The 14,319-nt window shown below is 41.1% G+C and overlaps 1 protein-coding gene across 1 annotated transcript in view; it reads left to right on the forward strand.

The window, feature by feature from the left end:
- WWOX (WW domain containing oxidoreductase) overlaps positions 1–14,004 on the forward strand; it is a 536,469-nt gene extending 522,465 nt beyond the window's left edge. The window contains exon 9 of the mRNA XM_010585166.1: positions 12,805–14,004. Within this exon, the coding sequence (XP_010583468.1) occupies positions 12,805–12,993 (189 nt within the window). The 3' untranslated portion in view covers positions 12,994–14,004. The remainder of the gene's footprint in view (positions 1–12,804) is intronic.
- Positions 14,005–14,319: the final 315 nt, after the last annotated feature.

Consider the following 14,319-nt stretch of genomic DNA (forward strand, 5'->3'; position numbering starts at 1 on the left):
TTGCTGGGGAGAGCGGCCAAACCTTCCCACAGGGCTCTGGATACACTTAACCCTGGGGTTTAATTACCCTGCTTCAGGTTTGCGGGTCCTGTGGGTTTGAACGTGGCGGGTGCTTGCTCCTTCCAAGACAAGGAGGATGTTTGCACGAGGGGGGATCATTGGGTTTACTCATAAAAGGAATTGGGCTTCTTAAACATCCAGCAAAGCACTGAATGACACAGGTGAAATGCTGTATGAAGATTTATTTCCCGACTTTTAATTTTTCCACAAGGACCCTGTGTTAGAAGTAGGACTCTGAGCCACTCCTGAAACTAATTTGATTGCGTGACATTAAATAACGCGGTGCCTCTCTGCTGAATGTGAATATAGCCAAAGCCTTCTTGGTCCTTTAGCCTCATGTTTGTGATCATAATTAACAAGCTTCGAGTTTACAGATTGCGAACGCGAACACAGTCTCAGATGTTTGAACAGTGCTGAGCCATATAACAGAAAGTGTCTCCTCCAGCTCCTTCCCAGGCGGAGAAACTCATTCAGTGCTGGATTGTCAGAAGAGTTTTCCTCACCATCCCAGCATCCTACTTTCTGCAGTGGAAAGGGGAAAGACGGGACTGAGTAAGGCTGCAGTGGTTTAAATCCTCCTAAGCGTCATGAAGGAGCAGAGGGAAGTTTAAGTAAAGAACGTCCTACGTCTTGCTGAGAATTTGTTAGGATTCACAGTTAGCGAGGGAGACGCCACTGAGAGCGTGGCACAGCACGGCAACATCTCTTTTATCAGCAGCTGGTGCCTTCAAAACCCCAACCCCAGTAGCCTCGTTGGCTGTGATGATAACTGTAACGGATGGTACAGCTATTTTTCATCAAATGCTTGTTAGTCAATTTATTAGATTCCTAATATACTAATGCACTCATTTGGCAGGCAGCTCAGCAAACGAGACTTGCAGTGGAGTGTACTCATTCAGAGTCACGGTAACTTGCAGGTTGCTGATTTCTCATCAGCACTCAGAAGATAATTTGCAAATGTGCCATTTATCATTATGCGCTTTGTAGAAGCAGATCTCATGAATGGGATAAACAGATAAGAGTCTAATAATGAACATTTCCTTCCCAAACACCATTACCAGCTTCTAGAGTATTATGTTTTATATACATTGCACATACTGCACCTATATGTGCATCTGAGTTTGCATGTGCTCGTAAAGTAGCTGGGGACACAGCTTTTTAAGGGTGGCTAATGCACTTATCGATCTCTCTGCTGAGGGACGCAGTTGGAGGAGGTTAGACATTGTCTACCGAAAGACGTAAGACTTTTATTTGTAGTAGTTTAAGAAGTGATGGATGTGTGTGGACTTTTTCACCACGAAAAGCCACCGCTAACCTTCCGTCTTTCCTTTTTCTCACCGGAAACTGTGAAAAGCCACTGGTAAAGCCAACAAAAGGATTATTCAGAGGCTGGATGGTAAGGATTGCATGGCAGAGGTTGCTAAAGGAGCACTTTTTTTCCACACCAAAGATAACACGCTGTATGGATGCTCTGACCTGTACTGCTGTTTGCCACTGCATTTGACTTTGCATCGATGACTGCTTTTTATTTGCTTGTTCACTTTTTACTGGGAAGAAGTCTAAAGTAACAGTAGCCAGGCGAACAGTCTGCAAATGCGATTCCTGTCTCCTCTTGTGACATTCAGGGTGGAAGCCCTGCATACAAATCGTTACTACTTATTTTTGCTTCTGCAGATGCGATTTTATTAAATGAAAGGTGTAACAAGAAGCCCAGCATAGGAAGGAGCCCTTTTGCCAAATGGCTCTGTGTGTTTAGCTCTGCGACTGCTCTCCAGCAGGGCCGGGAAACCATGCAAAGATATTGATAATTGATTCCGTTTTATATAAGTTAAAAACTAGCTTTTCCCTCCTAGTGTGAAGGTAATGGGTTTTGTCTGTAGAAAGATAATAATCCTATGAACCATTTCTACGCCCTCTATTAAAGAATAGTACAGCTTGCACTTGAACATAATGCCCATGTCAGCGCAGCTTTTTAAACATTCATCTTAAAAGAATCTTCAAGGACTGGAAAGAGATCTTCCCCAGACACCAAGCTAAGTTTGAGGAACTTAAAAAGTCACGAAGATCCTGTCAATTAATGTGTTTATTCTTATACATCTACTCTGGAAAAAGCATCTTCAGACATGAAAGCTGTTTTCTTTCGATTAAAAAGTTGTCATTGCATTTAGTTTCCATAGATAATGCAGAGGGGATTTTTTTTTTTTCCCTTACCGTATTGGGGGATAAATGCATCTCTTTTTTCTTCATACCATTTTCCTCATAGGAATCTTCATTTATTACATGAACAAAAAAAGAAGGAAGAAGAGAGCTAAATTGAAACCTCACTTCCAAATCTGTATGCAGGAGGTGACTTGATTTATAAGCTTAGGTAATTTCATTTTTGTTCACACTCCTTCAATTGAAAGGCTCCCACAAACAGTGTTGCAGCACTGAAGGGAAGAGATGGGGAAATTTATCAAGCTATTTATCAAATTATTTTCACAGTCTGTCAAAGTCATAAGCACGCTAGAAAAGAAGCATAAAGAGTACGTTCAAACAGAGGAGCACGTCTGAGTGAGCAGCCGGACTGCTGCAGAGCCGACGAGCAAAGAGCCGGCCAAAGACGTGGGGAGTGCTCTGGGCTGCCGCGGCGTCTGCCCCCAAACCCAGCCCTGGCACTAGTGGTATTAGACCCTTACTTGATGGATTATGGGCTGAGAAAATGAAACAGAAAACATCATTAAACAGGAGAGGTCAGAGCAAAGGGGATAGAGTTCCCCCCCGCTCTGAGTCTCTGTTGAGGTTTACAAATGGGGCTGGTGTTGAAACTAAATGGTGCGCATCCTCGGTTGGGGGTGAATCGCATCCTGAGACAGGACTCCACGCTTTGGAGAAAACAGCCTTGGACTATGCATCCTTGGTGGTGGGTCTTGGGAGACAGTGTTGGCAAAGCGGGGAAAAAAATAAACAAAAAAGCGACTGAGATTGAAGGAACCAGTCTAGTAAGAAATCTTTAATTTCTAATGAGCTTTAAAGGATTTGAGAGAGTTGATTTTTTTTTAACAAACCAGTTCAAGTACATGCCTTCAGATTATAAAAGTACCTGAAATTGCCTAGAATATCAGCATGCATAGCTTGTTAGTATTTACATATATTTACATAGGAAAACAAGAGAAAGATCTACAGTTATTTACAGTCTACATAGGAGAAGAGAAAGGCAGCATAATTGTATTTCCTAAAATACAGTAGTTGAATAGTCAGCACATGCATATTAAGATATATTTGCATGATAGAACGCAAATGTTTTAAGACATACCTTTTTAACTCCCTATGCTAAGGTATAGCATATAAAGGTAATTTTTTTTTTGTTTTGTTTTGTTTCTAGTCTATTTGCATCAAGTGCTTTAAAATGTTCACTAACACAGCGGCAGCATTATTTACCCTGGCAATTAAAGCAACAGTACACACGATAATTTCCTACTAACTAGCAACAAGCTGCTGGTGAATGAAATATCTATTGTTTCTCATTATCCATCGACCAACATACAGGGATCTCTCCTTGTAAAGGCAGTGCCTAAGCTATCACCATTAATTATAGAAGTAATATAAATGAGACTCTACAGTATGTACTAAATGAAATATTAACAAGGCCAGTGTCTTTGAGCCTGAAAGATGCACTAACAGGGCACACTTTACAGCAGGCTATCTATGAAAATCACACATACATAATACAGGAGTGCCTGGCTTACAGCTCTAAGCCTAGACTTTAGAGGCCTGTTTGCTAGATCTGTATTATTGCAAAATACATTCCCTTAATTAGTTTCTGGAAGACAGAGTTAGTACTTAATTTCTCACCACGATATGTCCCCATCATAACACCCTGTGGTTTTTCAATGTATTGCATTACTGAAATGTGTGTGTCCATGTGTGTATGTGCATATGTGTGTGTGTATCAACAGATGAAAAACAGTCTTTATCTTTAAAACCTAAACAAACAGCTTGTTAAATACTTGTCCCAAAAGGTCACTTGCTTAAAAAAGCATTGTGTTGTGTGGGTGGGTTTTTTTCACTCATCTCTAAAATGAAAGTCTGTCTAAAAAATTATCTGTGCAATGAAGGAAGAAGCCACATGTCAGTATTGTGATGACATTCTTTGCGATACTGAATATGAAAAAGTCTAAATTTTGACTAGTAATAGTATTAAAAAGCTATATAAATATATACAGCATATACAGTTACTGTATGTATACATACATTTATATAAAGTATATATATAATTAAAGTCAGGTACAGCAAAAACATAAAACATTTCAAGTCAGCCTAAGTTAATAACAGAAGTGATTTCAATGAATTGTCATCTACGTATGCCCAAACACCAGCCAGCCCTATTCTGATGATTTAGTTGCAGCAGCATATCTAATCTGTCTTTTGGCAGGATATGTTTATTGTCGACAACCTGTTTTGCTCAACTCTTCAAATTACCCTTGCCCAGAAGAATCCGCCCTCAGCTGGCAGGTTATGTGTTTCAGGAGGATTTCCAATGTCCTCCACAGGATTTCCGTTTTTGACGGTGGCTGACAAGTCGCGATAGGACGCGCGTTTATATAAATGTACATCGCAAAATCTCAGAAAGTGAGTGGCAGAGATTTTCAGGTACGATCAGCTCCCAGTGGTGCTGCTGTGATGCCCAAGGACTGTCTCTTACACGCACTTTGCTTCTCTCTCCCCTGGCCAGTGTTGGCACATAGGGCAGGGGACAAACAATGGACAGCAACATAATATGGTCAACCTGATTGCACCCTTACCCGGTTACACTCTGAAATGAAGATTGATAATTTTCCTCGGGGATTTTTCCCAAGTCCGGAAATGAGCAGGAGCGTGCAGTATCGCATCGCTGCTCCATACTAGCCTGCGAGAAGAAAAGAGAAGCAATACTGGATCGTAGCAATTTGCATGCAGCGTTCAAAACTGCCACTTCAGTGGAGCAATGATGTCTTAAAAGTGTAAATCAGGTGTGAATGGGAGTTCAGCAGGCAGGAGAAGAACATGCAGAAGTGATCTGCGTGGAAATGGGATGTGAGTAAAAAGGCCAGGGTGAGCAGCCTGCGGGGCGTGCTGCTGCTCCGGCTGTTGAAATGCTGGTTGGGCAAGGTGAAGCCGTATGCTTCATTAAAGTTTTTTGAAGCTTAAGGTGGCTCTCTGTCAGGCTTGAAACAATTTTCAGAAGCTGATCGTGGACTTTAATAAGATACTGAGAAAAGGAAGGAATACGGTGCTTGCAGGTGCTGTGGTAAGAGCATTCAGGTTGCACGGGCATAGGTGTCTGGTGCCATCTTAAACAATGTATGGTTTTATCTGAGATATCTGTGAGGGGCTGGCAAATACAATACTGGACCTATGGGGATTGTTGTGCTCTTCTGAAGGACAGCTGCAGAGCATGCATGATATCCTAAGGCAGCTCAGGTGTCTTAAGACCCATGTTAGGCAACTGAATCCCACCCCTGGTATGTCACGATGGCTCTTTCTAGCATATGCAAAGGGTAGGAGAGATGAACCCATGGATCACCCTTTCAGGGGCTGGTTCCCTCTAAAGCATCCATTTTTGAAGAATTCAATGGTGTTTTGGCTGATAAGAGTTTTTTGCCAAGTTCTCTGTGAGCTGGGCGAAAAGAAACAGGGTGAGAGAGGGAAGACACTGGAACAGGGCCCGGTGTAACAGAGAGCTTCACAAGTTAAAGAATTAAGTTTACACAATAGAGAAAAATATACATGATTTTAAATGGTAATTACATTTTTGTCAGCTATTTTGCCAACCTTGTTCTACATCTTCGACACATTTTAACAATGGTTTATAATATAACACTTTATACTTACACAGTGCTTTTCAACAATAAGCGTGAAAGCACTCCATAAATCTGAACTGGTCCTCACAACACCCCTGTGAGGTGGGTAAATAATAATACTCTCCCCATTTTACAGCTGGGAAAAGTGAGGTACATGGAGATGAAGCGACTTGTCCAAGTTCACTAGGGAAGTAAAAGTTGAAAGGAGAAAACCAACCCAGTTCTCCTGACTTGACGTCCTGTATTGTGGTGGTTTTTTTTCCTGTGGAATAATTGCAGACAATCTGTTTAACCCTGGATGTTGGAGGTTGGAAGTTTTCAAGCACTATCGTTGTCATAATTAAGAACATATGGGGTGTTGCATAACACAAACAACACGGTGCATTATCAAAATACATTTATTACAATGGACACATTTTCTTTTGCAAAGTTAAAACCCAGAATGTAAGTTAAATATAGCTGCGTATAGTGAATAGTTGAAATAATCACTAGGTCTTAATGCCTCAAAAGTTGAAAACAAATCCTCTTTCGTGAACTACTGCAGTTTCCTTACTCAAAGAACATAGCACACTTATCTTCTATAATGTATGTAAAGAATACTGTAAATGGGTAAAGGTCTTAATGACGCTAAGAAAAGTTGCAGCATGAAACCAACTATTCTTTGCAAGTAGAGAAGCTGATGGAGTTTTGAGTCTTTGTAGCTGGGAATTAATTGAAAAAGGAATACATCCGAGAAAAAAAAGCAGACCTTATAGATTTCGGTTTATCCGTTGTATTATCTTCTAAGAGATGCTTTTCTGGTTTAAATGTGGTGATGGGGGAAGGGGAGGTGGTTGAGAATCTCTGGTTTAGATGTGGTTCGGTGAGACCTTTGAAAAGACTGTAATTACAGAGTCAGTTCAGGTCACGTTTTCCTGCTGGCATTTAGGTGGAGATGGGACCTGAAGTCAGCTGAGCCCGATTTGTTTCTTAGATCATATTTGGCAGCTCCAGAGTTTTATTTTTTTAGCTGCAGATATGATTTCAGTTTATCATACTCACTCAAAATAGCAAAGGCAGGTCTCAATTTCATATTTCCTTGCTGAAAAAGCAATCAGGGAATCGTGTTTTCTCCTATTTTTACAGGAGACTAATACATACATATTCTGAGTGTTACTCATAAGATAACTGTGCATCTGGGATTGCTTTGAGTAAGAGGACTGCAGCAGGAACTGAACAGTTCTCCTGTCTTCTCACACGCGAGACTAAAACTTGTTCACTGCATTGTACGAAAAGTGACTGTCTCTCACAGCTCTGAGCTACCCTGGTAGGAAACGGAGCAAAGTAACGCCTGGAGTTGAGAAGTAGCTCCCTCAGCTAAGAGTGGCCTCAGCTGCGGCTGATACCACCAAACAGCTCTTAAGACTGCTCCTAAGAGCACTTCAGATACTGGGGAACCCTGAAGGTTGGGTGAGGGCATGATGATTTTAGACTTGCTAGCGTTTTTTAGAAGAGGTCATCGCGCTCCGCGTTGCCTGCAAAGATTTGGGCTTGATGGGAAAATCTACAAATTCAACTCATCTGCTGAAACATTTCAACATTACAGAGCAAGGAATAAGTATATTTTGAGAAAACTCTGCACCACAATCCCAGCCAGGGGGTTGCTAGCAATCCCAAAAGGAAAAAAATCCATTCTGAGGGCAGTTTTCTCCCAGGAGGTAAGCCAAAGCTCGGGTGCTGAGCCGCAACCTGGAGCAGTGGCCCCCCCAGCCCGCTGTGGCCAGCCTGTGCCCAGCTTGGCCAGCTGGATGGGTGCGCGCCCCAGCAGCCGCTCGCCCTGAATATCAACGTCAGGCTCGCAACAAGCAACGGAGCAGATCCTCAGCGACTGCAAATCTGTGGACCCTCTGAGAAAGCAAGGGAGCTGTGCTGATTTACACCAGGTGAAGATGAGGCTCGAGGAATGGAAAACTGCAGCTGTAACTTTAGGGTTTGGTTTGTACAATTTGGAACCGATCATTGTGGGAATAGGCTCCGTATCATTTTGTTTGTTATTCCAAGGAGATTTTAGATTTCACATCAAATCAGGAAATAACCCTTGCTGAAGCTAGCTGGTGGAAAGCTTTTCCCTCTCCAGCAGAACGGATTTGAACTCTTCAGGGTGCTTTTCAGAGGCACAGAGAAGGTAGGGGAGACCCCACTGGTTTCATGATCTGGAGTATGTTCGTACTACCTCATCTCCACACTGCTGTGTAATGAGGTACTCCACTATAAATGGTATATTCACAGTGCCGTTGTGTGGATCTGGTATTTTTGCATTAGGGATGTGTTGGCTTTGTCTAATAGTCCTGAGATGAAAAACAGGAAAAGCCTGAAGAATTTTAAGGAAGCACTTGCCTTTTAATTTCACTTGAGCTGCTTGCTTTGAATCTGGCCCTTGTCAAATACCTGCCTCTCATGTCATTTTGAATTCACCTTTTTCCACTGGCCATCTTTTAAAATGCACGGTGCTAAACTTAACCTCAGGCTACCGAGATAACTGGCCTTTATGCTTAATTTTTCATAAGAAAATAAAACCCTTCTTTTCAAAGAAGCTGATCCCATCTCACTGGCAGGCAATGTTTAGTGGTGTCTGCGTGCCCTTAACAGAGTTTAGAGTAGATCTTATTCATTTGTAGTTGATAAATATACAGATAAGTTATGGCTTTGTTTCTATTATTTATATGCTTGGTATGCAAACTTGCTTCAGAACAGGAATCTAATTTTAGAAAATAAACATGCACTTGAAAGTAGACAAATCTGAAAACTAAACATTAACTGTGTAATATGTTTTCTTATCAGGAACATAAATGGTATCTTAGAATACTAACGGATGCATTACATATATTAATGAGGGTTTTACCGTACAGTGTATCTCAAGAACCCCTTTTCTTTTACTGTTAAGATATTCAATATTAATTTGTATTCAGTGCCATCAGTTACAAATTGACAGCTAGCAGTTATGAAATAAATGCCTATGAACTAGTAGCTACTTAGTATTTTCATCTCAACAAAGGATTTTGGAAGGATGGATAATTGAGATCTTTGAGCCTCAACTATAAATAAACAGCAACTGCTGTATAAATCCCACCCTGCTGCAGTTGAAGATTGTATTACAAAACTGACAAATGATTTGCGGAAGAGAATGATGAACCCTTATTACTAAGACACTCTTCAACTTAATCCAAAACAAGATTCCCGGGTAATTTTACGTACGCTAGAAAGATTGATAGCGTGGTGCTTGCCTAGCAGCTTTCAAATGTTTGACTGGATCGGAAATGGCATTGAGGCATGATTAAAGATTCAGTTGGGCTTCTCACAAATTCTTTATCCTGTGTATTCATCATTGCAACCCGCTGCCTTTGTTGCAGGTTAAAGAAGGCTGACCCCCAGCTCTGGTGATTAGCACCCTGTACAACTGACAGACGTACGGAGAAAAAAAAAAGTTTAGGTTGCCCAGCGCTTTTAGCATTGTTTATCAGTTGAAATTGTTGGGGGGGGGGGGGCCGTTAATCACAATAGATCAGGGAGAGTCTGTGACAACTGACAGGCTCATTGTTTAAGACATTTTTTAACGAAGTTGTTAACATTAATTCTTTTATATAGTACTCTAATCTTCTTCAAATTATGTTCTGACATGGCACAAACCGCTTGGCATTGAAAGTCATTCAACAGTGATTAAAGTGCTCTTTTTATCGGTTTAAGAATGTTTCATCTTGTATCAGCAGTATGGAATTGTTTACTAATTAGATTCCCTAACATCCTCTGCTGTCGTATGCTGATGATATGAACAGGAAAGCTGATGAGCAAAAAATTAAAACTTGTTATTAAACTGTCATAAGGCCCAACACATAAAGATGTCATTCAAAAGACTGTGTTCATGAGGGATAAACAATATTTACTGAGAAACTAAGCGGTTTCTCAGCCTGGCTAGGCATGGCTGGCAGTGCAGGCATTCTGCAGTTACCCTCAGCTCTGGCTCTTCCCGGAGGTTTGTGGTATCTGAGTCGTAGATGCAAAGGCGGAATTTGTCCCTTGAGGACCTTCCCATTCAGCACGGCGTATATGGGGCTCCTAGGCGTCCCGCTTTGGGTGGGAAGTTGGGCTACAGACCTCCTGACATCCCTCCCAACCCAAAGTGTGATTCGATTCCTGTGATTCTGTGACACTCGTGGGACCCTGTCCTCGGGCAAGTCACTTAGGCAGATCCTCAAGTGTCTGAATGCAACTAGCTCACATTCACCAGAGGCAATTAGATGCTTCAGTGGCTTTGAGAATCTGGGTTTTACCTTCTGTTTCGTAGTTTTGCCATCTGAAGGAAGCTCCTAGGCTTGATGAGTTCATGGTTGTCCATTATTCTGAGATATTAAAGCTTTACCCTCTGTCAACGAAGGGATAAATATGACTGAATTTCTCTTAAGTAATAAGAAAGGTACTTTTCTTTCAATGATAGAACCATTGAACTTACTTCTTCCAAAACAGCCAACATGATTGAAACATTTAGAAAGAAGTAAAGATATGCACAGCCAAAAAGCAAATGGCACATTGCTTACATCCAGTTCTCAGGGAAACACTGGAGGCATCGCAAGATAAAGTGCTTTGGGCTTCCAGCCACATAATCTTTTATCGCTTAAAGTAAATATCCTATGCTCACACAGGGAAAACTATTCTCTTCTTTTGGAATCTAGGTTGTGTCAATGTTCGAGGTATAAAGCACTGCTGTTATACTGTGGGACATTTTTCTGCCCGCTGAGAGTTTTGTTTAAAAGTCATCAAATTTGACTCATTTGAAAAGATAAATTATTGTTTGGTTTGGATTTTAAACTGCTCTGATAAACTTCCATTTTATGAATTAGCTGAATTCTATTAGAGCTAGCCTGAGTTTAGCTTGGCTGGACGGATGCTTTTCAGCAATAGCTTAAGGGCTCTCACTCTGCATTGAGCAATTTAGTTTAATTTTACCTTTCTAATAAAAGTCCAGTTGAATTGCTTGCAAAAACCTAATAATACTCTTCAGGGGCTTTGAATCATTCTAAACAGCTGAATACAGTGATCATACCTGTGCTGTGGAGCTTTATAGGATAGTTCAAATGAGCATAGGAATTTTATTGTTCTCTATTAATATTATTTTTAGTAGAACTCTCTTCCATTTCTGCTACCGCCTTTAAGATACTTTCTCTTTTTTAAAAAAGATATTGGTTTAGTAAGAGGATTACTATGTATTATACTAACTTTAAAAATATTTTGGTCTGTTGATAAATATATGCCTTTCAAAATACTTAATACAGACAGTTTTGCTTTACCTTGTGATGGGAGATCATTTCTAAGCTGTGGAGTCATCATTATCAGTTTAATCCCATCTTCTGAGAAAAATGCATGTCTTGCAAACAAATATGCTTTTCTTTGCCGTTACAAAATTGAGGTGCCTCAAATAAGGAGAATTGGGGCTTTTTAGACTGCTTGCTGCCCTTGAAGGATGAGAATGCAAAGTAGAGGTCTTCTGCAGGTTGACCCCCTAACAGCACCCTGAGTTTCCTTGGCTGTGACAGTGAAAGGCCAGAAAAAAAGGGACTGGAGGAAAATCACAAGAGATTGAAACCTGTTCTCTTTCCACATTAAATTATCCTAATGTGGCAACATCTAATTTCTCTTCGTTTACTTTTTCAATCATACTTGGCAGCCTCTTTATTCTGATTCCTATCAGCTTGTAATTAGTTACCACAGAAAGGACTAAGATGTACGTAAATAATCATAAGATGCCAGATAAACTGTATCGGTTTAAAATTAGTGTTGTGTCTTGCTATGCGCTCTCACCTATTATCTTTAATTATAGTTACAAAGCAAACTAGTTTCTTGCCCTCTTTACAGCTATTCTGGCATTGTGCTTTTAATCTGTGCCAGAGAGTAGCCCATCCTCGGTGCCGGGGTGCTTGTCCCAACCCTGTGGCCTCGGTCTCCAGGTTTCTGTTAGAGAAATTCAGAGAAACCCGTTCTTCCTGTCTGAACATAAGTTGACTTGGTATGAAAAAGAAAAAGACAAAGAAAAAGCTAGAAAAAGAAAAAGCCCCTCCTGATCCACAAAAGCCTCTAATCTACCCGCTCCATTTCTTAAAGCATTATAAGACATGAGAAATGGTTGTTACAGAACAAAAAACCCCACTGGAAAGCCTTACGTCTCTGCAAAATCAGAACCCCTCTCTGCCTGCAGCAGGTAAACATTCTTACAAGGCAGCGGTGACAACTGCCACAGCGAAACCGTTGATCAAAGATGTATGGGCAGGTTTGGCACCAATCCCGATTGCACTTCACATGATAGGTCTTAATTGGAGTGCCCAGGTTAATTTTGTACAAGAGGTTTGAGAAACCCAAACAAACAAAATACCTGCATCAGCCTGCATTGCTGGTCAGGATTAGGAAGCGCGGGCACCCAAGGTATATACGGTAAGGGCTTTCTGTGTTGCAGAGGGAAACCAGGGAGTTTTGAGGTGCTGCTTTTAAACCTGGCTCAACTATTCTGGTTCAAACACCGCCTGGGCAGACCTTGCCCCTCTGCAGCAGGCCGGCCTCTCCCTGCCGCCGATCCAGGTTTTTTCCTGAAAAGGGGCAAAAGACCCGAGACCGGGGCTGTGGTTCAGGATCGTCTTTTTCTTTTCTTTTGCTCTGAGAGGAAAGGAAAAGAAAAAAAGTCTTCGCTGGGGCGCCTTGTAACTAAGAGGCCAGCAGGCAGCACCTTCAGCAGGGTTTCAGCAGGGTTACCCCGTCAGCCGCGATGCTCTTCACCGACGCTTTCGTAAGAGACAGCTTCAAAGGACTGCAGTCAAAATTACAACGACAAAACATCTCTCTGTCTAGTTATATAGGGTTTTTTTCTTTCTTTTTTTTTTTTTTTTTTTTTTAATTCCAGCAACAAGGAGCTGCCACAACTGTCTACTGCGCCACGGCGGCGGAGCTGGAGGGCCTGGGCGGGATGTACTTCAACAACTGCTGCCGCTGCCTGCCGTCGCAGGAGGCGCAGGGCGAAGCGACGGCCGCGGCCCTCTGGGAGCTGAGCGAGAGGCTGATCCAAGAACGAATTGGCAGGCAGTCCAAATAACAGGGAGCTCCTGGAAGGATCAAAACACACGAGCGTGTGCACGCTGAAAACTGCCAACGCTGGAACCTGTCCAATCTTATCATCTAGAGGGTTTCCATATACCTCAGATACAGATTAACCAGTGTTAAATGAAATAATAGCAGTCACAACATAGTGAAAAATGTTAAGTACTAATGGGAAATGGGGAATACTGCGGGTTAAAGGGACAATGCGGCTTCCTGGGGCTTAGTTAGTCTTGGTTCTCTTTCTTTTGATTATAGCCTGTTCAAAGTGTAACCCAAGGAGGCATCTTTTGTCTTATTTTAGAAAAGCCATGCTGCAGATATTTTCTGTTGTTTTGATTAATGGGTAGGTACGTAGCCCGATATGGGATTTCCTCTTTATTTTGATAATTACTGTCTGTTAGGCTTTAGGTATTGATTGGGAGATGGTGGCTGTGTTGATTCTTTTTCCCTACAAGGATTTTATTGGGTGTGGCAAATAAAAAGATAATTAAGGAAAGAAATCTTTCCTGCCCTTAACTGCTGGCTGCAAATACATCTGCGCTGTCTAGAAAAGAAGGTGCAAGAAGACATCTGAACAGAAATGGTAAAGTCACAGCTAATTAAGTATTTCTGATTTTTTCTTAAAAGATTATAATAAAAGATATGTTGTAAACCATTCCCTAAATACCGTTGAGTTAGCAAAGATGATGTTGTCTCCTTAAGAACACACAGAGCGTAATCAGGGGTTTAAATGGTATTTCCATCCATTTCTCAATTCACAGTTTTAAGGAGTTTTTTTCTTTGAAAGTTCACAGTTTCTCAGTTCTCCTGATACTGTATCCCATTCCAAATCTCTCTTTTTTTCCTTCAGTTTAAATTCAATAAAACAACATGCTTGCTTGAATATTGTCACCTGAAGAGAAAATTTGTCTCATTTCTGCAAATGTCTTAGTTCCAATTTTTTTTTTTTTTTTTAGAAAAGAAAACTTGAGGAAAAATAAAGAGCTTCTCGTTGATGCCAAGAAAACGCTGTTTTTTTTCTTGTTTCTTTCTGAGTTCATTTTTTGTATTTTGTGCTTTGTAGCTGTCTTCGCGCCAGAAGGTTGTCCTAAGCCATCCCCAGTCCAGCATCACATTTTCTGTAGACAGAATATAAACAAATAAATAGAAGGACACATTGTTAATAGAAGCTTATTTGATCCCCTTATTATTTATGATTTATTGCTAACAGTCTGCCTTCCGTGATTTTTCTTGTCTGCAATCATGATGCATTTGATTAGTTGTCGAATAGGTGTTAAAGCCAAGGCATGCATTCACCTGGAAGAAGTAGCCGTAGCATCCT

This window comes from Haliaeetus leucocephalus, unplaced genomic scaffold (assembly GCF_000737465.1).
Source record: "Haliaeetus leucocephalus isolate CR32 unplaced genomic scaffold, Haliaeetus_leucocephalus-4.0 Scaffold92, whole genome shotgun sequence".
In the NCBI taxonomy this organism is placed as follows: Eukaryota; Metazoa; Chordata; class Aves; order Accipitriformes; family Accipitridae; genus Haliaeetus; species Haliaeetus leucocephalus.